General features: G+C 46.7%; 1 protein-coding gene across 1 annotated transcript in view; it reads right to left on the bottom strand.

The window, feature by feature from the left end:
• The window catches only part of CD302 (CD302 molecule), a 162217-nt gene that overhangs the window by 55433 nt on the left and 85578 nt on the right, over nucleotides 1-21206 (bottom strand). Inside the window, exon 3 of the mRNA XM_086956637.1 lies at nucleotides 5191-5313. Coding sequence (XP_086812763.1) covers nucleotides 5191-5313 — 123 coding nt within the window. The remainder of the gene's footprint in view (nucleotides 1-5190; nucleotides 5314-21206) is intronic.

Raw genomic sequence — 21206 nt, 5'->3', positions numbered from 1 at the left:
ACTCTCTATGCCTGCGTAAGCGTTAAAACAGCCCGCCCACGCCAATCCAGTCACTTCTCTCATACTAGGTAATAGCATGAGAGCAGCGTCTGAGTTGGGAGCAGAGTCTGGGAGCCTGTGCTGTGTGGCCGCTGAGAGCAGAGCGCAACAAGGAGCAGCAGTAGCAGCAGGTAAGTGTTTTTTTTATTATTATTTCTGTTGCCAGCAGCTCCCATTGCATAAGGCACTGGGTCAGATATAGTGATGAGCAGAAGACAGATCCCCAAAAAACAAGCTTTGGTACAGTCAAAAGGCTGCCGGCCAAGCCAGTCTCTGGACACCGCACAGCTCACTCCAGGGCATACCAGGGTAGCGACTGGAGAAAACACAGCTTGGCGGTCAGTGCCATTATATGGCGCTGTGCTGCACAACACGTGGTTCAGTGGAAAGGGACTCTCTCATTCAGCTCCAGTACAGATAATTCGCCCAAAAACAGCGACAGGAGTGTGGCGTGTGTACCTCGTTCTCCCAGGAAGTGCCATTGCAGTGTAGCCCTAATATAGCGGTGGATGATGCAGGATTCTTTGGCGCTCGTCGGGCGCTCGTCGAGAGCACCAGAAAGACACAGCTGCCATCATCTGCAGTTAGCCACACCCCTTTACACTCCCATGTTAAATAGGGTTCAATGCAGGTGTTGGTACAAATCCTCATGTGTGCCTCGACAGTTGGCTGTCTACCACCTACTGCAGTCTGTCTTCCAGGTAGCCAGCTAGAAAAGTGTTCTTCAAAGAAAGAGAGCTAGCGGTCACTCTGCTGGGAGAAGTACACAAATCTTCCCATCCCAGTCTTAGGTAGGTGTTATAAATGTATCTTATCCAGGTGATAGTTAGACATCAAGTTTCAGGCAGTCAGCAAGGACAGCCCTATTGAGTAAGGACTGACTCTTCGACCAAATTCTACGTCACACGAAGAGAGGTTGCAATTTTATAAAAATCATTAATATACCCAATCCCAACTTCTGAATGGCATATGAAGGAGCTTGTAATTTTAGGGACAGATAATAGCCTTTTAATAAAATCATTCTCAATTGTTTCCAAAATCTCCTGATTGCTCATTACCAACACCCCAGTGCCATGTGAAGCAACAGCACAGCATTTGGCTTTCTAAATGGCAGTGAGTTCCCTAATGGCTTCTGACCTAGTCTACGAGCAAAGCTGAGGACAACCTCTAGAGTTTGGGAACAGCTTTCCTGGATTTCAAAGGGCCCCACGTTAGATGCGTGTCAAAAGGAATTCCTAGATAGGAAAACAAGAGGACAGTACTGACCTTATTGCTGTTGACTACAAAGGCAGTGCTATCTGTTTTCTTTGCACCAAAGATCATTACATGTGTTTTGGCCTGGTTGCCCTTAGGTCTAGGCTGGTCATGAGAGTCTGTGGTTACTAAGTGGCGCGTCAGTGAGACTATAATCCAGCATCCCTCAATGTCTGTGAAAAAAGAATAAAAATGATATGTATTTTTGTATTTTGGATTTATAGAGCGCCTTATCACCCGGGGGTCTTTAAGCGCTTAGCAGAGGGTGGACATAGTGACGCTTCTAGCTCCAGAAGCATCCTGCGGGCCCAACCTGGACACAATGGTATGCCTGTTTTGGCTAAGACCTCTTACACTTCCCAAGGAGACATCAGCCGGACCGTCTGGGGCCCTGGACTGCGCAGATGGAGCCCAGTAAGTAGTTCTGCCTATTGGACCACATATCAGTGAATTTGCAGAGCGATGCACCAGCAAGATATCCCTCAGGTTAGCCAATGCTTCCTCCACCTTCTCCAAGCAGATCAAAATTTGGTCCAACGCACTTGTGCAAGCGGACACTACACTCCTACACACTTCCCCAGGTAAGCCAGATAAAGTCTCCTGAATATAGTTTAGAGATATAGAGCTAGTTCCAAGTTTAAAACAGGGGCTGGGGTGAACTTCGCAGATGGGGGGGGGGGGGGGGCAGGGCATTGTCTCTTAGACTTGACCCCCCTTTCCACCCTCTTCTTCTTACTCCCTTGACCTTTTATCTTCCCTATGTTAGTAAGGCAAGGCAATGATTGATCCCTTCAGAGAATGGTCACAAAACTCCGAGGCCATGGTGACATCTGGAACATTTGCGCCAGGAGGGGTGATCAAAGCATCATAGCTCGTAGTTAGTATGGGTGGGTTAATGTTCAGGGCTGACATGTTGGCTGACGTATTGAGCTCAAGGGGATCCCATAATTGTTCAGGTGCTAGCTCATGCAGACATGACAGGAACAGATGCCGTTCGGTGAGATCAGTTTCCCTGCTGAGGACCCCCATGGTTCTCTGCAGAAAGACACCAAGGGTAGTGCTTGGTGCTGGTTTTGTAGTAGCAGCCCTCCGTTTCCCCACAATGAACCAGCACAAAGTAGACCAGCAATTGATAGGTCAGTAAAAGACAAGGTGCAAATCAGTAGAGATAGAAAGCGAAGTTCTCAAAGTAAATGCTCAGTACCTATGGTGGCAGATAAAAGGGGGGTTGGTCCAGCACAGACTACTCCGGTCGATGACTGGCGCAGAAGAGCCCCCTTTGGCATGGGCTTTGCTCCGGCGTGTCCCATGCAGTGTGAGGACAAGCCCCATTTTGTGCGCATTAGAAGTGGCCCTGCCTCTACCTTAGCCGATGCAGTGCCTCCAGGCGTGGTGAGTTGTGGTGTCGGTGGTCCAAAGGACTTGCAGAGCTCGTGATGGGCTGATCCCCCTCATGGAAATCACACAAATGTCCTGCCAATCAATCAGTTGTAAATCTCCCCGAGTCTGGTTGCAAGAAACCATGTTGCGAGTGTAAAACGAAAGGTGGTATGGGACAGCTACTGAGATACTTACAACAACCACAGTAAGGACCAAGAGATATGGGGATAATCTGAGAGATTAGGAAAAGATAGAACTAAGACAAGAGGGATGAATCCAGAACAAATAAACATTCACCGGTTACACTCTAATATAGTCACAATTTCAAAGTAGTTAAAAAACTCAATCAATAAAACATATTAGTTCAAATTAATTAATTTCAGTTTTCAAAAATATCTCAAGAATTCAGCAGGAGAAACTTTTATGCCTTAAGATGACTATACAATTTGCCATTTACATTTTACTTCTTTGCCGCAAATAGGCAGCACCTCCAAATTGTAGTTCCTGAGCTCTTTCGCCAATGCAAAAACACAACACAAAATGTATAATTGCCTAAACCAACACTAAAACCCCCTCTCTATGCAGTCTCTTTGCTTTTGCTATAATATGAGTTTTGGCAGATAGCTAATACAGTAGCGAACTGCACCTAAAAACCTAGGTCTCAGTCAACCCTTTTTTTCAAACGATGCTGACAGAGTCTCTCATTACAGACAAACATAACAGAACAAGAAAGCAAAACAAAGCAGAAATCAACAACCTCCTCAAGAATCCCACAGCCGACACAAATTGACTGAGCAACATCTGACCCATCTCCCTGCTTCCCTATCCAGCCAAAGTGATTGGAAGGCTATCAACAAACATCTCACAACCCTCCTCAAACTTCACCATCATCTAAACAACACTCAATCAGGATTCGGAAAGAGCCATAGCACCAAAACAGTACTCAATGCGGCCACTTAATGGCATTTGAATCATCCTGGACCGAGGAGAAACAGTGGCACTCATTCTGCTTGACCTCTCTGCGGCCTTTGACACTGTCTCCCAGAACACCCTCATCTGAAGATTCCCAGAGATTGTCATACAAGGACCAGCTCTCAAATGGATCGGTTTCATCCTTACGGGAAGAACCCAAAGGGTAAGGGTGCCACGCTTCAAGTCAGAGACCAAGAAATTGATATGCAGAGTCCCACAAGGGTCACCCCTCAGCCCCACCCATTTCAACATACACACAATACTGCTTGCCAACATCATTCGATCCCAAAACATCACTGTCATCTCCTACGCTGATGACACCAAACTCATCCTTTCCCTGACAGACAAAACAACCATCGTGAGAACCAACTTTACCAACTGCATGACCATAGTAGAGACTGGGGGTGAACTAACTGCATGCAGCTCAACTTAAACAAGACAGAAATACTGGTCTTTAGCAACAAGACGTCCCCATGGGACTCCACCTAGTGGCCATCAGAGCTAGGACCAACACCCACACCCGCAGACCACATAAGAAATCTAGGAATCATCCTAGATTTCAAGCTCCACATTATGGATCAAGTCAACGCAGTGTGTACCTCCTGCTTCTACGACCTACACATTCTGTTTAAAATATTCAAATGGTTGTCTCAGAACATCAGAAGGACCATCACACAAGCACTTATCACCAGCAGGTTGGACTACGCCAACACTCTTTATGCCAGATCTCCAAACAACTCCTACATAGACTCCAGACCATCTAGAACACTGCTGCAAGACTCATACTTGACCTCCCACGCTATACCCATATCACACCGAAGCTCAGAAAACTTCACCAGTTCCCCAGTCACAAGCACAGCCAATTCAGACTTCTCACTCACCCACACAAAGTCCCACACAACACAGGACCAGAATACCCAAAGAGGTGCATACACTTTCCCCAATCCACCAGACACCTACGCTCTACCTCACTCTCACTCACACACATTTTCTGCATCCGCAAAAGCAAAACTGGGGGTGGCTCTTTCTCCTACATCACACCCAAGACATGGAACAACCTCCCTCATCACATCAGAGTCTCCTCCCCACTTCTTGAGTTCTGCAAGAAGCTGAAGACCTGGCTCATCGTATTAGCACCTTCGAGACCACAAACCTACACACCTGCCCAAGCAACTGGATACCCTCTCAGGTGATTAGTGAGCTATACAAATCAATATAACAAGAAGTAATAAAAACAAATCCTTGTACTCAGGGCTCTAGTCGAGGTACCACGCGGGTGGACGGCGTCCCCCCACTTATTTTACCGGGAGCTCCATAACTATAAACTCCAACTGAGTGCAAGCCAGCCTTCGTGACGTCACTTCCTGTTGTGACGTCAGCATCCCCCCACTCCTTTTTTTAGGACTTGTGCCCTGCTTGTACTGTTTGACTATTATTTACTTATTCTATAAATAAATACATTTGAACATAAAAAAATGACTTATGCACTTGATGAAACGAAAATTGTAAGAAAATCATATTAGCAAAAGTGAAATGCACACTTACCATCTGTGTCAAAAAAGATTCCAAGAAAGACCTCCTCTGGCCCTTGCCATTCCTTTTTAAATGTTTTAGTTATAAATATGTTTTCCTCCTCATTATTGATACTGATGACGTCAGCACCAGAAACTATATGACAAAAAGAAACATGAGACAAATTCTGTTAGATTTCTTAATTCAAATGTATGGTCAAAGTATTCCACATTTTTAGCAATCACTGAACTGTAGTCATTATTGTAAGAATAGGATCTGCAGACTTTGACCCAAGATATTAAATAGCAGAATCAGAAGCCGGAGAAAGTCAAACAAGCAAATGTGTCCTCCGGGTTAACCCTGGCGCATCGTCCTGAAAAACAGCTTATGAGGACGTTTGACCTTTGCCCAAACATAAATAATCCTCATCAGGCCAAGGATCTGGACCTGTGGGCACTGTTTCATACCACAAAGTGACAGGGAAAAAAACATAAGTTGTATATCTCCAATGAGCTGGCTGTCCATGCTCGCTAATCCCAGACGCACAGATTTTTTAAGGGATGCACTAGCACATTATTAGCCAGCTGGGTTCCAAAATGCCACTTTTTGGCTCTCAAGTGTAGTGTTTTAATATTGCCCCATTAAGACGAAGGCCGGGCCTGTATCATATATAGTGGGAGTGACCAGTAACACAGTCAGTCTCAATGAGGCTAAAGGTAAGTGGCCATTGGCTGTATTACTAGCCTTGCACTGTTGACCACGTGACTTTAAAGGGCCTGCCAGGTTTCAGCAGCTTGAACTTGGGCAGAAGAATGTAATACAACTCAGGTGTGAGAGGTACAGACAGACAGAGGTAAATAAACTGAGACATCACAGAGCAAACAACAAACTCAAAAACTGTGCATGTGCGTGTGGTAGCCAGGTGAGTAGCCAGATGGCGACCAGGAGAGCTCTGAGCTCCGATCGAAGGTCTCTGAGGGTTAAACAAAGGTTGTTGAGGGTCTGATGGGCGGCACACACAGGGAATCTAAGCATAAACATGCTTATTGATTATTTTTTGCATTCTGTGCTTTACAATGATGACAGGATCGTAGATACCAGGTGTCTTTTGTTGAGTCGATCAAAACAGACCAATTTGTGTATTGATGAAGGCAATGTTTGTGGGGTAAGAAAGCCAGGTTGAGGCTTGAGCCCTGCATGCTCTCTGTCTCTATAGTACTGTGTTATTTCTGCAGCTGTTACTGTGATCACTGTTTTAGTATTTATATTCATTGGAGAAAGTAGTAATGTTTTCATAATATCACCTCATTTGAATATGCATGATTTTACTCTAGATAATCAGATAGAACACATTATAAAAAGAAGAATGTAGTACCTTGAAGTGAAGGTGCTAGTTGGCTAAAATTAAGTAATGCAAAGTAATACTATTTAAAATTCTGATGGTTTGAGATACTTTGTGCAGGTCTGCCCATTTCATATGTCTGTAACAAGGTTGTTGCTTTTTAGCACCTGGTGTGTGGCACCAAATGACAAGAAAACTATTTTAAAAAAAAAATTTCTTGGCGACAGGGAATGCTCCAGCAGCAAAGCATTGCTTTGCCTGTAACACCAAATATCATTGCACCTATCCTGGTGACGTAACCTGATATGCATGTTAAAATCTCTCTCATTTACAGTACGCTCAAGTAGTTGTGCCATAGTGAATGCTCTTTGCAATCAGATGGCAATAATATTTATAGGTCTTTGCTAATGATACTTGTTAGTTTATTGAATATTCGAGATTCTGTTAGTATTGCTACAGACTGAAATGTGCTTTGCTCTCTCAGCTTCTCATATGGCAGTAAGTCGATTGCTTATCCACGTAGTATTTTTCCGGCTCTAGAGAGGGCATGCGCTGTCTCAAAGAGACGTCTATACTTTGTGGGCTTCAGCCCGCCCATAGGCCTCCCATTTGCTGGGTCTCTCATATTCTGTCTTCCCCTTTGTCCTTGGCATGTATGCGTCATGCCTCTTCATGTCTTTAGCCCTCCTTGAAAGCATGGACCAATTACTTCTATCTTTCCACTGCTCCTATTTAGCAACTATTTTAGGAACTACTTTATTTAATTTTGAGCACTCCACACAAGCAATCTTGTTTTCACTCACTCTGAGTGCCGTTTCTGTAAACAGGCCTGTAAATCTTCTTCTAATCATCTCACATTTGCTGTGCATTCAAAGACCGAGATCAAATGTCAGGTGTTGTTTTCCGAGGTTGCCTTTCTCGTCCCCCAACCACCCTCCCCCTTTGCTGCTTGACCCATCCCCCCACACATTGCTGCTTGCTCTCTCCTTGCTTGCATGCCTATTAAAAGGGTTAAAAGTACAAGGGAACTTATAAGAAGGATAATTGGCGTTCTATTTGGGCAGCAGAAGAAGACCCCTTGTTGCTGGACTCACCAGCAAAACGTGGGTCGATGGCTACTCCGCTGAGTTGTACTTACTTTTTCTACAGAGTTCAGTTGTGCTTCTCTGAAATTTGCATGGCTTTGACAAGCCATCAAAACAACATAGGTCATAGCACAAGTTCCATCCCCTAAGGCCACTACCCCCTAGTTATCTTCAGTGCAACAGAGAGTTCCTCTGTGACCTAGTTTATAGGCTGTCACCTAGTAACGGCCATGACTTCCCAAGCTAAGCCATGGGCACTGTACATAGAGTCTGTGTGAGAAACAGCCAATCGGAAGGCACCTGTTCTATCAGTTCTCTGATACCTGGCCTGAGCCGCAGCGCTGGAGTAACTTGCTGGAAGCAGTGGTAAGGAACCCATAATAAAATATATGGAGTGTGTAATCACACTTTATTCAATATTTTTTTATTTATTTCAGGTCTTGCATTTCTATCCATCCCTGCTGCCTTCCTGTTTTTTTACCTCCCCGATGCTGCATGCTGAAGCTGAGGCTGAGTCTCTGGCACAGCTCTGCATCGGAGACCCTTGGTAACAGGAGGTGTCGATTTTCACAGACCCAAAAACAAAACCTAATCCTAGAGCTTTTATGAGTCACCATGTATACGTCTCCTATCAAATACCAGACCAGGCCTCTTGGTAGTTAAACGGTTGACAGGTATCACCCAAATCAATAAGATTTTTTTTTGTCAAACTCTGAAATTCTTGGCTGCTCCAGTCAGAGGGCAATCCTTAAACAGGGCAATTAACACAATGCCAAGACTCATTCAGTCAGGTTTTTCTTCTCAATCCCGATCTTTTCTTTCCCATAAATTCAGCGCAGTACCAGTTAACTCACCCTAATTCGGAAGATGTTGCCTGCCTTCCAATGATTTGTCATCTTAAAAAGCAATATGCCTCCAAAGAGAGAGGCTGGGGCGCAACGGCGTGTACTGATGACTTTAGAACTGGGTTTGAGTCCTTGCGTCGGCTCAACATCCAGTGGTATTGGGCAAATCACTTCATCTCTTTGTTCCTATGATAAATATATGTGTTCTTATGTAATGCAACTGGTGCTCCTGTAAAGTGCTCTAACACGTTCGGGTCGAGTTTCCACTATAGAAAAGAACTGCAAAAAAAACTTCAATAAGGTAACCATTTTTGAAAACCTGCATCAACTTCCTAAATAGATTTACTCTCGATGACTGTAATGTGATCAGCTTAATTCGCAAGGCAACAGATAGATAGGTATGCACAGATGCCTAATGCGAAGGGAAAAAAGCATTAGCATAGACAATTTGTCACACCGATGATCGGTATTGGCTTTGGCAATGTTTTATAGCCATGCTGTACAGCAGTGGAATGCTTTACAGTGTGGTTAAACTAATTTTAAGAAGCACTATGACACAGTCAGAGCTAATGCGCTTAAAAAACAAGCCATTAGATCTGGATACATCATAGTCCTTTTAGGGTTCGCTGAGTCAGCGCGCATGCGCTGTCGGAGAGACATTTAGTAGCGGCTTTTAGAAGGGCTACTAAAGCGGCCACCAGCTTACTCTCATGCGCACAAGCACGCGCGTTACTGCACTGGCATCCCTTGTGCGCTTTAGCGCGTCATCGCGATCACTTTTGCTTTCACAGCAATCGTGAACGCAATGACTTCCTCTTTCACGGCCGCGCGGCGTCACTATTTCTGCTGCGCGGCCAATGCTTGTTAGAAAAGAGAGCACAAAGATTAATTATCGTAACTCTGCTTGTCATCACGTGTAGGAGAAGAAGAGAAATCAAAGAGAACAGATTAGTCTAGATATAAATCACTTAAATGCACTAAGTCTTTGCTATAAATGCACGGAGTATTTGCTCTCTCACGCGCCCATTCTCTCCCCCTCTGAATTCAAAACCAAGTACTGACTAGAACATCCAAGCTTACGCCTGCCTTAACGGGGACTCATCTCCTAAGAAACCCCAGTCTTAACAGAGCGCCTCTCACAATGCCTGGCCACACAGAGACGGCGACACCAAGAAATAATCACATTCGAATAACGCACCACGTTACGAGGCAGGGCCAGCCAGTGTCTGAGCTCTGCACCAATTTAAATAACATGGGGTGTTTCTGTCTACACATCTCAAACACATATCGTCCAGAGGTAGAGAGAGGCAAGTAGCGCCGCGCCCGCACGTACATTTTCACTTTCATGGCCACGCGGACAATGCTTGTTTTTCTCCTATTTCTGAATAAGAACTTAGAACCTCGCTGGCTGGTTGTATCCATTAACCCCTTCACTGCGGTGGCTATTCCGCCGCAGTGCTAAGGGGGTGGGGCGGCCGCGCGGCGGCCGCATGCTGGTGACGGAACCGCTCCGTCACCAGCGTCGGTGGCGCTGTGCTTATGACAGAGCGGTTCCGTCATGGCCCGCCCCGCTCAATGGAACGCTCATTGCAGGCGCGGAATTCGCGCCGCGCAGGCGCTCCAAACGGGCCATGACGGAACCGCTCCGTCATCAGCACAGCGCCACCGCAGCTGATGACGGAGCGGTTCCGTCATCAGCAGGCAACGGGTTAAACAAACCAATTGGAAACAGCTAATAGGCACCTGAGAGCCAAAAGGCTGGCTTCCAGTTCCGGCTTCCTCTGAAATATTGTGATACGACACCATGATGTGTTTGTGGCCAGCTTGTGACACTTGCACATGCTGCCAAGTGACAATTTTATGAGCTGGAAGGCATTGAAGTATGCGCCGCTAATTCCCTCCTGAATATTGTGAGTGTTTTTGAAATTAAATAGCCTCTTGCTGGAAAGACTGTGAATTGCATTGGCCCGTTGCTGCCGTGATTTGTACCCAAGTACAGGCTGGCTTTTACCAGCAGGCATGGAAAAGCAGTGTTCGGTGCCAGGGGGTAACCACTGCCATGTACTCTGCACTGGAACTGTTAGATACAAGGTGCTGTGTATTGTTTGTTCCTGAGTCGAGAAAAGCGTCAAAAACAGCAAATCCTCTGGTCATGTTCACGTCACAGTCACGAAAATAGTACTTTGTGGTAATGGAGTGCGAAGTGACCCGGATTAGCTCACATTAGCCCCCACTTTCGAGGGGTCGCGTCAGAAGTGTTTATTTGGCTATGTTTGTTACAGCTGCAGGATGTTATTCCGCTCAAAGGAACATATTGAATGGGAACTCCTGGCTTTACTTCAAGGAGCTATTTTGTGTGTACGGCCAACGCCCTGCACGTCTGTCACAATCGTTAATTTGATTACAACATTGTGTTATATATGCAGGTGTTTTTAAATTCAGCGTTAGTTATTGTTGAAAATGTCCTCCTGCACAGTGCACTACTTTTCCCAGTTGAATGTTTAGAAAGATGCATTTCAGAACTAAGAACACAAGGCAATATCTGGTAGAAATATTTGTCTGCTAAATCAGTAGGAATTTGGCATGAGCAAGATGTTTGTTACACCAGGTTAATCTCGCTTACATTTCCATATTTGGTGTCGTTTGTTACGCAAAATTCCTAAAGTTGTGTCATTGTGCCACATGTGTAAGTCTGAGTCTGTTCTGGAAAACAAATCCTATGACAGGCGCATAGGAACAATATGCAGGAGCGCAAGAGGTGGTTGTTGAGAGCACTTGTGTGTTTTTTTTAACGATATTCAGCTCGAAATTTCAAAATTTCACGTAATTATGCAAAAACGAATTACACAAATTGTGCACACCTATCGTAAGAATCCAAAAGTGGCTTAGGGACCGCACTATACAGCCTTCATCACTACACTCTGCATAGTGCCATCTCTGGTAAGTTTTCGCTATAAATTGCTGCTTTTTAAATTCTCTTCATTGGTTTGTAAGTATTTCTAGTCCTAATTGTTGATATCATGTTATGTTGATAGTTTTCTGTATAGGTCATTAGGAAAGGCTTCCGAGCACTGAGAATTCATTTGCAGCCAGTGATTTTCCAGGCGTATATCAGAATACATACAAATATGTACATTTGCATGAGTAATCAATGTGACCTAAAAGCTTCTTCATAAACAACTAACATTTAGGAAATTAGAATTAGCTCAGAAACGTAATTCCATGCTCTCGCTGCACTGCTACTGACTGTATGCAATGCCGTTCCACGCCTTCAATGCACTGCTACTGTCTTTGTATGGTTTTTTAGGTTTAACTCTCCAGCTGAGGTGCCACCCCAGCGCAGGCACACTGCTTTAAAGACGTGTCTATGGGTATCTCTGTGTGGGAGGGGCTATTTGGGGGTATGTGTGTATCAGTATGTTTGTTGTGTGTTCGGTATGTGTTCTTTCTGTCTGTGCCTGTGGGTATGTGCACCTGTGCAAGTATGTCTGTGTCTACCTACGTGTGCTAATGGCCATCTGTGGTTCTCTCCGAGTTGTGCGTGTGTGTGCATGCATGTATGCATGTGTGCATCTTTTTTTTGTTTTGTAGACGTGCTTACCTGTGTGCTTGTTAGTGTGCCTGTATGTGGTGGTAATCTCTTCTAGCAAGACTATGGTTCTGTGCGTGTGCTTTTTTAATGCATGTGTTTCTGCGCACGTTTCAGTAGGTCTGTAGGTACATTTCTTTTCATTCAAGTGTTTTTGTATATGCGTGTGAATGGTGTGTTTCTTAATATGCATGAGGTTGCGTGTGTCTTGGTGTAGGCTGCTGTGCGGTATGTTTGTGTTTCTGTCTGCTGTGTCAGAATTTGGGTAACTTTTACATAGTTTTGTATGCGTTTGTGCATATATGTGTCTTTTTGTGTGCCTGTCTGTATTTCTATGATGGCGTGTCCTTTTTGGGTGGGCGTCTGGTTGAGGTATGAGTATTTGTCCAGGTATAGCCGGAGTGACTGTTTTGCAAAGCACATCTTATAGTGCTGGCAGCCAAGTCAAGAACGCACAAAACAATTTTTTTGTTGTAAATCTGCAGTTGTGGCGCGAGCGGTCTCCTAGAACGGCTCTTTATCACTACTCCTCCCTCAGCTGGCTGGCACTCGTTCACTGTGCTGTTACTGAAGTATCTCTGCCTATCTACCATTTAAATGGCCTACTTATGGGAAAGTATCAATTAGCACAGAGGACTTATGCAAATTCCCTGTATTTTCACACTGCTCAAGTAAGCGTTGCCAAGTTGGCTTTAAAATTCTGAATTCCACGTACAGAGGTCTAAATTGATTCATCTAAGGAAAACAGCAAGTGAGCAACATTAGGAAAGGCTGTCTGGGCCACATGAAATTTAACCTAATTACCATTCCCTTTTATGAGCAGGGCATGCTGTACATTGCAACGCATGCTGGTACTTGTTTGTACATTTGACTGCTATCTCCTTACTGGTAAACCACTCTTTGATCATTACAAAGAACAGAAGTCTCCAACCTTTTCTGTAATATAAGTTGCTGCTGTTCAATGAAAATCCCCCGGAGCTTCTATTTCAATAGTGAACACATTAGGTAAGATTGCTTTAGTGGGCATCCAATGCAAGATTACCAGTAGTGATCCCCTCAGTGCACATGGAGCGTTGCCAGAAGAGATATAACAAGCATTGGCATAACCAATAGGTCTCGCCTTTGGGACCTTATAAGTGTTTAGCCATGCAACGGTTGATGTTGTTGCACCAAGGATATTGTGCTGCATAACTAAATACTTAAAAGGTCCCAAAAGCGAGAGCTATTGGCTATGCCATTGCTTGTTTATTTGGTCGCTGCCTCCCAAACACACAGCTGTCTGGCTATGCAAAAGATATCTTGGGGACTTTCAGAAAGGTGATCTGGGAACGCATTTTGCACGTGGCTTGATATTGGCTTGTGGTCTGTAGCTCACATTTTCTGCCTTTCCATTTGCTGGCTTTATATGGCTGAGATACCCGCCACCCCCTCTCAACACAATCCCCAAATGAGGGAAACCGGAAACAGTTCTTGAAGTTTTTGGAAGTGGGAGGGAGTGACCCTCCCGGCCGTATTTATTAAAACAAAAAATTAAAACATTTAAACATTAATGTACAATTTCATACCACATTGCGATGTTTGGCTAACCTTAACAGATTCTCTAATACAGAGGTTCTCCTAGCCGAACTAACATCCTACAAAACATTTACTTGAAATATTGAAATTGTACATCCTAACGTTTAAGGGCCAACGGCAAGGTCGTAACCGGTGTCAAGATCCCTAACCAGACATACCCCCCCCACTTGGGAGGGGCGACAGCACTGAGGCGTACTCACGTGCAACTACTACCAATTTCCCTTGACTTGACGGGGGCACTTATCAACTCGACGCCAGTTAAAGGTCGTTCGAAGACTCGTGTGAGGTATCTAGAAGGTATCGTAGACCTCCCCCCAACCCCACACAACTTACCGCATCTGCCGTCGCAGATGTCACTGGCCCCGGGAAATTCCCTAGGAGGGGGCTGTAACCCCTCCTACACAGGAAGGGGCCTTGACCGCCTTTCCTCTTCTTTCGGCGACCCATCCTTAGAAGGGACCGCCTCCCCGTTGAGGGGCCAAAGGCCACCTCCCCCGAGCGCTCCCATCCGTGTTGGGTGACGCCCACTCATAGGGATCTTCCAATTAGTGCTCACCGATCATGACCTTACCGCCTACCGCCTGACCGAAATAAATACGACAAATGCTAACTAAACGAAACTACATTGGCCACTATGACCGAAAAAACGCTTGTTTGTAAATGGACCTTGAATCCGAAGTTCTCTAATCACAAACTTGTAAAATTAGGCCAATCTTTATTACACATTAAATATCAACATAACACCAAAACAACCTGAAAACGAAATAGAATAACTGATCAACTTTATTAAAACAACTAGCTGTCCTCAGGGGCTGGTGGGTGGGTCAAAATTGGCTCTTCGTTCCGTCTCGAGCTCACGTGCAGCGAGGAGGTGCAGCTTCAGAGCACAGGAACAAGAGGATGTCTTCTGGTCTTGCGTCTCTTTTTATCCATCTTCAGGGCGGGCGTAAACCCGCCCCTGCCTGCCCCGAGGGCGTGGCCGGCTGCGTCAGTGTCTAGGCCAGCCCACTCTAGGGCAGGAAAAAGCGCGCCCCGGCTACGCCGCTTCGGGCATACCAGCCGAGACGCGCCTCCCGCCCAAAATGGCTTCCCGGGGGGATCGAGGCACTCTGCCATACGTTCGGGGGGACCGAGTGGTCGCCCCTTTCCATATGGCTGAGATACCCGCCACCCCCTCTCAACACAATCCCCAAATGAGGGAAACCGGAAACAGTTCTTGAAGTTTTTGGAAGTGGGAGGGAGTGACCCTCCCGGCCGTATTTATTAAAACAAAAAATTAAAACATTTAAACATTAATGTACAATTTCATACCACATTGCGATGTTTGGCTAACCTTAACAGATTCTCTAATACAGAGGTTCTCCTAGCCGAACTAACATCCTACAAAACATTTACTTGAAATATTGAAATTGTACATCCTAACGTTTAAGGGCCAACGGCAAGGTCGTAACCGGTGTCAAGATCCCTAACCAGACATACCCCCCCCACTTGGGAGGGGCGACAGCACTGAGGCGTACTCACGTGCAACTACTACCAATTTCCCTTGACTTGACGGGGGCACTTATCAACTCGACGCCAGTTAAAGGTCGTTCGAAGACTCGTGTGAGGTATCTAGAAGGTATCGTAGACCTCCCCCCAACCCCACACAACTTACCGCATCTGCCGTCGCAGATGTCACTGGCCCCGGGAAATTCCCTAGGAGGGGGCTGTAACCCCTCCTACACAGGAAGGGGCCTTGACCGCCTTTCCTCTTCTTTCGGCGACCCATCCTTAGAAGGGACCGCCTCCCCGTTGAGGGGCCAAAGGCCACCTCCCCCGAGCGCTCCCATCCATGTTGGGTGACGCCCACTCATAGGGATCTTCCAATTAGTGCTCACCGATCATGACCTTACCGCCACAGGCCGGATAGTTGACCGGCTATCCGGACCCCCCACAAAACTACTACCTAAAGGTCATGTTTCAAAGATTTTAACCATGCTAAGAAGTCTCTTAAGAGTAACTCATTCCCCACCCAAGACAAATGCACACCATCCCCCGAATACATACTGTCATCATTAATACAGCTATGAGAAATAGAATGCAATGTCCTGGAACGGAACAACCTACTCACTTTATTGTTAAGCTTTCTAACAGAATGATTCAAAGCAGGTATAGAGATAGCCCCCCGCCACACCCTTCGTGGAATCAAATGGGACCATGCAATCGTGCACCCCGGAACTCTCCTCGCCAACCAACTTACAGTGGAAAGCATTGCCTCCAGGAGTAGTCGTCTACCGATGGTGACCAAATCATTGCCCCCAACATGCACTATAACTATTGACGGCGGTGACCTTGTCCGCCCTAACAAACCCTCGAAAAATGATTGAAACTGGTCAATACAGAGACCGCCCCTTCCGTAGAAGGACATCCTGTACCCGTATTCCCCAGCTACGTGAATCATGTCACCTGCTTTGAATACGTCTGCGGCACGCCTCACGTATGAGTGGCCCACGACCCACACCTCCTTTTTCACAGTCGGTGATGTCTGACCGCTGGCCCGGTGTAGGGTCGACTGCATAGTCCGCCCCGCCTCGTAGGCTTGCGAAACTGAAAACCAAACAAAAACAAGAAGCGTGAGTACATTATTACAGCTTCACAACATGTGCAACCGCACGTATCTCTTATAACAATTGGAGGACCAACGCCCCACTTGTTTCACTTGCTCAACATTAAGACCCCTGGCTGTAGCTTCCGTAGCAGCCCCTATCCGAAAGGAATGGGTCCCAAACTCGCCCGGGTTAAAGCCCGCAGCGGCAATTGACATCGCAAGCACCCGCTGAAACTGAAATTTCGTCAGTGGGGTGGCGTCCGCGTGTCTTAACAAAGTCCCCCCCCATGATGCCACCCTTCGTGCTAGGTAATCCTCTAAACACTTTACCGGACATATGGAGGACCCAGGAATCCTGCGTATGATGACGCAGTCACCCATCCCATCTTGGTCAGTCTTGGACCTTACAAAGGAGACAGTCATTGTTTCTCCCCTGATCTGAACGTGTTCTTGGCACAAACCCCCCGCCACATCCAGTTTGTTCCTTGCAACTAGTTCGCTTACCCGCATTGCTCCGTGAAATGCTAGCGTAAAAGCGGCTCGGAACAGCACCGCCTCAAACTGAGATGAACATGTGGCAGGGAGTGTCGCCAACAACTGGGACAATCTATCCAAACCTATCGGGCGCCTTTCATCTACTCTGCGACCCTCGAGGCGTTGCCACCCACGCAGCGCTTTCTGTACAACGAAAGACGCTGTTGGGTCCTGGATAGCGTGTGCTCTGGCAACAAAGGAAATGGCAGCACGATGCCTCTGGGCCGTAGCCACCGATTTCCCAGCCCTCCGTAAGGACATCAGGAAATTCACTACCCATTCCTCGTGACCCCAAAGTCGCTCTTTATCACTCCCCAAAAAGGCTAAATAGGCCCGAAACGCCCCTTCATATGCCTTCCTCGTCCTTGGTGCTAGACTCTCTCCCACGAGGTGACGAAGTTCGGGGCACCGAGAGACCAGAGAGCTTCGGGAAAGGGTGCCGGCTCTGGGTCCGCTGAGGGAAGGAAACCCGAAAAAGCCTGCATTTGAAAACGAGACAGTGCGTCAGCCGCCTGATTCATCACCCCTGGAACGTGTTTTGCTCTGAATAGCACGTTCAATTGCATATACAGTAAAACAATTTCCTTAAGCAGTCTTAAAATCAGTTTACAATGTGCTGCCTGACTATTGATGCACTCGACCACGGTCATATTGTCAGACCAAAATATGACAGAGTGATCTTTGAACCCATCGGGCCATGCTCTCAAGGCCACCAAGATGGGAAACAGTTCGAGGAAAGCAATATTACTCGTCAGACCATTCTCATGCCACCATGTCGGCCATCTTTGTGCCGACCATTTCGTGCCGAAGATGGCGCCAAAACCTATGCTTCCTGCCGAATCTGTCCATAGCCCCAGCTCTTCAGAAGACACGGCTGGTTCATTCCAGACGATTCTACCATTGAAATCCGCCAAGAATGCTAACCAAATACGCATGTCCTGGCGGATCTCGGCCGATAGTCTCGTGCGATGATGGGCTTCTTTAAGGCCGACCATCGCTTGGGCAATTGAACGGGAAAAGGGGCGGGCCATTGGTATTACCCTCAAGGCAAAATTCAACTGTCCCACCACCTGCTGTAATTGTTGCAGCGTAACTTTCGAAGCATTTATACACATTTGCAGCGCAGCCCTGAACTTCAACACCTTCTCGGCTGGCAAACGGAAACACCCCTCAATGGAGTCCAACTCGATCCCCAGAAACTCGAGGCAAGTCGTAGGACCCACTGTTTTACCCGGCGCCAATGGCACACCAAACTGCTTCATCAACACACAAAATTCGGCCAAGGCCCGGCCACATTCAAGACCCCCGGCTGCCCCAAGAAACAGGAAATCATCAAGGTAGTGCATTACATCTTGGAAACCCGTTCTCTTTGTGAAGACCCATTGTAGAAAACTACTGAATTTCTCGAAATAAGCACAGGATATAGAACACCCCATTGGCATACACCTATCCATGTAATAACAACCCTGAAACATGAAACCTAGGAGACGCTGGTCGTCTGGGTGTACCGGGAGCAATCGGAACGCTGACTCGATATCTGACTTCGCCATCAGCGCCCCGGGCCCCAGGCGATTCAAAATGGCTACGGCCTCATCGAAGGATGCGTACCGCACCGAACACACTTCTGGATCGATTGCCTCATTTACGGAAAGACCTCGTGGAGCTGATAAATTATGAATCAGTCGGAACTCACCAGGGTCTTTCTTGGGGACTACCCCTAAGGGAGAACAAACAAAATTCTGGACCGGGGGTACACTAAACGGGCCGGCGACCCGACCTCGAGTCACCTCTTTCCGGATCTTATCCTGTACTACGGTTGTATGCTGCAGGACGGAAAGTTGATTTTTACACTTATCCACACCCTGAAAGTCCCCTACCGGGATGCGGAAACCATACGAAAAACCGTTCCGCAGCACCCCAGCAGAAGTACGATCCGGGTAATCACTGAGCCAAGGAATCATCGCCAGGGTATCAATCGGAGTGGGTAAAGGCGCCCCTCGGACTATATTAGACCTGTTTGGCACCTCCTCTCCCCCCGTTATCACCCGTTCTGGCTCTGCACGAGGCCTCAGGATGGGACGACCCACAACCACTACATTCATGTTTGAATTTACACGATCCCTGCGGTCTCGTACATTTACCTCTGTTGTAATTAAAGCAGAAACCCTTTCTTCCAGTATTGCCGGTAGGTTTCGAGTGATCGTCGGCACCCGTACTTGAACGAAAGGGGGTCCCCCCATACTGCCGGGAGGATTCGCCAACATTACTTCCAACCAACGGCATTTTCAACATTCCTGACTCCTTCATTTTATCCCAAGTCAAGGCATCATAACAATCCCAGGTTAAACTTTTATTATGCTCCTTTTCTTTTCTGAACATATTATCGTAACAAAACCAATGATTACCCTGGTGCGATGTCGAATACCCCATGATTCGTGATTGATAGATTGGGAACTCGGAAAGCAACTCCGGTCTACGTTCCCCCAAGATTGATGTAAAGATTCCCCAGGCATTGCCCCAATTGCCAATATTCTCATTCACTTTAAAGGCGGCCATTTTTGCGCGCCAAACACTCGGATGCATGAGATCCTTCTGACTCTTTACATGCTCTACCTCATAATGGTCAACAAGCAATGAAAAAATATTCACATACTCCCCCGCCCAAATCTTTTCCTTAATTGCCAAAGGAACATGTTGCCCCAACTTTTCTCTCCGAGAGGGTGTTGACTCATCCCTCGCGATCGGCAATGGCCGCTTACCTGCACCTGACGCTGCCTCTGTGGTCGCAATCGTCCCTGGTGTCTTGTCCCCTACTGCAGCCGGCACGGGCACCTTGGCTGCTTCACGTTTCTCACGCAATTGCTTTATCAGCGCCTGCGCCTCGACAGCCGTGGCGCCCTCGTTACCTTTACCCAACCACGCTGCCAATTGTGCTGCCAGCTCGGGCGGCATATCATCCTCGGACACGGGGGTGACCACAACGGGAATCGGATTCCCCTCCTCCGGCACGGGAGTTGGAGCCTCGAGCGGGGCACTGGGACCGGGGATGTCTTCACCCGCTGCCCCCCTCCTGGGCCTCTTGTTTTTCCCTCCCGGGGCTGCTCCCGCCAAAGGACGTTTTGGACCCTTTTCCTCATTCTTGTCCACCCGCTTCTTTAGCTCGGACATCTCCTTCATGAGAACACGCAGCATCTGGTCGGTAGTCATGCGCTTTCCCACCTTCTTCGGCATTCTCCAACAAAGTAACTGAAAAACAAACAAGAACGATTAAAACGCTCAAAATTGGCTCTTCGTTCCGTCTCGAGCTCACGTGCAGCGAGGAGGTGCAGCTTCAGAGCACAGGAACAAGAGGATGTCTTCTGGTCTTGCGTCTCTTTTTATCCATCTTCAGGGCGGGCGTAAACCCGCCCCTGCCTGCCCCGAGGGCGTGGCCGGCTGCGTCAGTGTCTAGGCCAGCCCACTCTAGGGCGGGAAAAAGCGCGCCCCGGCTACGCCGCTTCGGGCATACCAGCCGAGACGCTCCTCCCGCCCAAAATGGCTTCCCGGGGGGATCGAGGCACTCTGCCATACGTTCGGGGGGACCGAGTGGTCGCCCCTTTCCATTTGCTTCAGTGCAGCTTGAGTTAGTACCTTCCCATTCGAAAGCTGTGTTTACAGTGCTCTTCCACTAACTAATTTTCTGTAATAAACCCAGCTTTAAATCTCGTTCTTATCTCGTCACATTTGGTGCGCATTCAAAGACTGAAGTCAAATGTCGTGCTGTGTTTTTTTGGAGAATGGAGTTTATTTTGCTTTTGGCCTACTTCAAAGTGAGAGCGTTGATAAGAAATAGGAATGCAGCGTACTTTTGCTATAGAGCCTGCTTGTGCCCTTTTAATTTTAATTTTAATTTTAGACATAGTCATCTCAAAAGTTATCTCATTCTTTGGCTGCACAAAACATTTACACAATTTTTGTAAAATTCATCTTCTTTGGTGAGTCTATTGAATTTGTGAAACTGCCTTTTTAGGAACAAAGTACAAAACCGCATTTAAATCTCAGTGTCAGCCTAACATGGTGATTTTGGGCAATTTACACTGTTTATGGCCCATTCACTGTCAAGTACAGGATACATATTTTCACAGGAAAGAGCCAGCCACATTGTAACAGAATTGAACAATGCTTGGTTTTCACTTTGATGTGTAAAGCTTATGCTTTATTAATTACACCTGTGGCAACTCGTTTTGGAGACTTGGATATGTTGAAAGCCACTTTCTATGAACGTTTTTGTGTTGATGTTTAGCTACACAATAATTATGTATTCTGTCTGCAACTGTGCCTTTTTCAGAATAAATATTTTCCTGGATATAAACGATTTCCTCATTTGTCCTTGCAGGCATTAGGTTCATGATTTCAATGGTACAGCAGGTGCAGTAGTACAGGTGCCAAAAGGTTTACGAAACGCACTGAGCACGGAATATTGCGATATATTTTACTACTAAACAAGCAGTCA

This window comes from Lissotriton vulgaris, chromosome 2_1 (genome assembly GCF_964263255.1).
Source record: "Lissotriton vulgaris chromosome 2_1, aLisVul1.2, whole genome shotgun sequence".
Taxonomy (NCBI): Eukaryota; Metazoa; Chordata; class Amphibia; order Caudata; family Salamandridae; genus Lissotriton; species Lissotriton vulgaris.
Note: the sequence above shows the minus strand (reverse complement) of the source record. Positions and strands in the feature narration are given on the sequence as shown.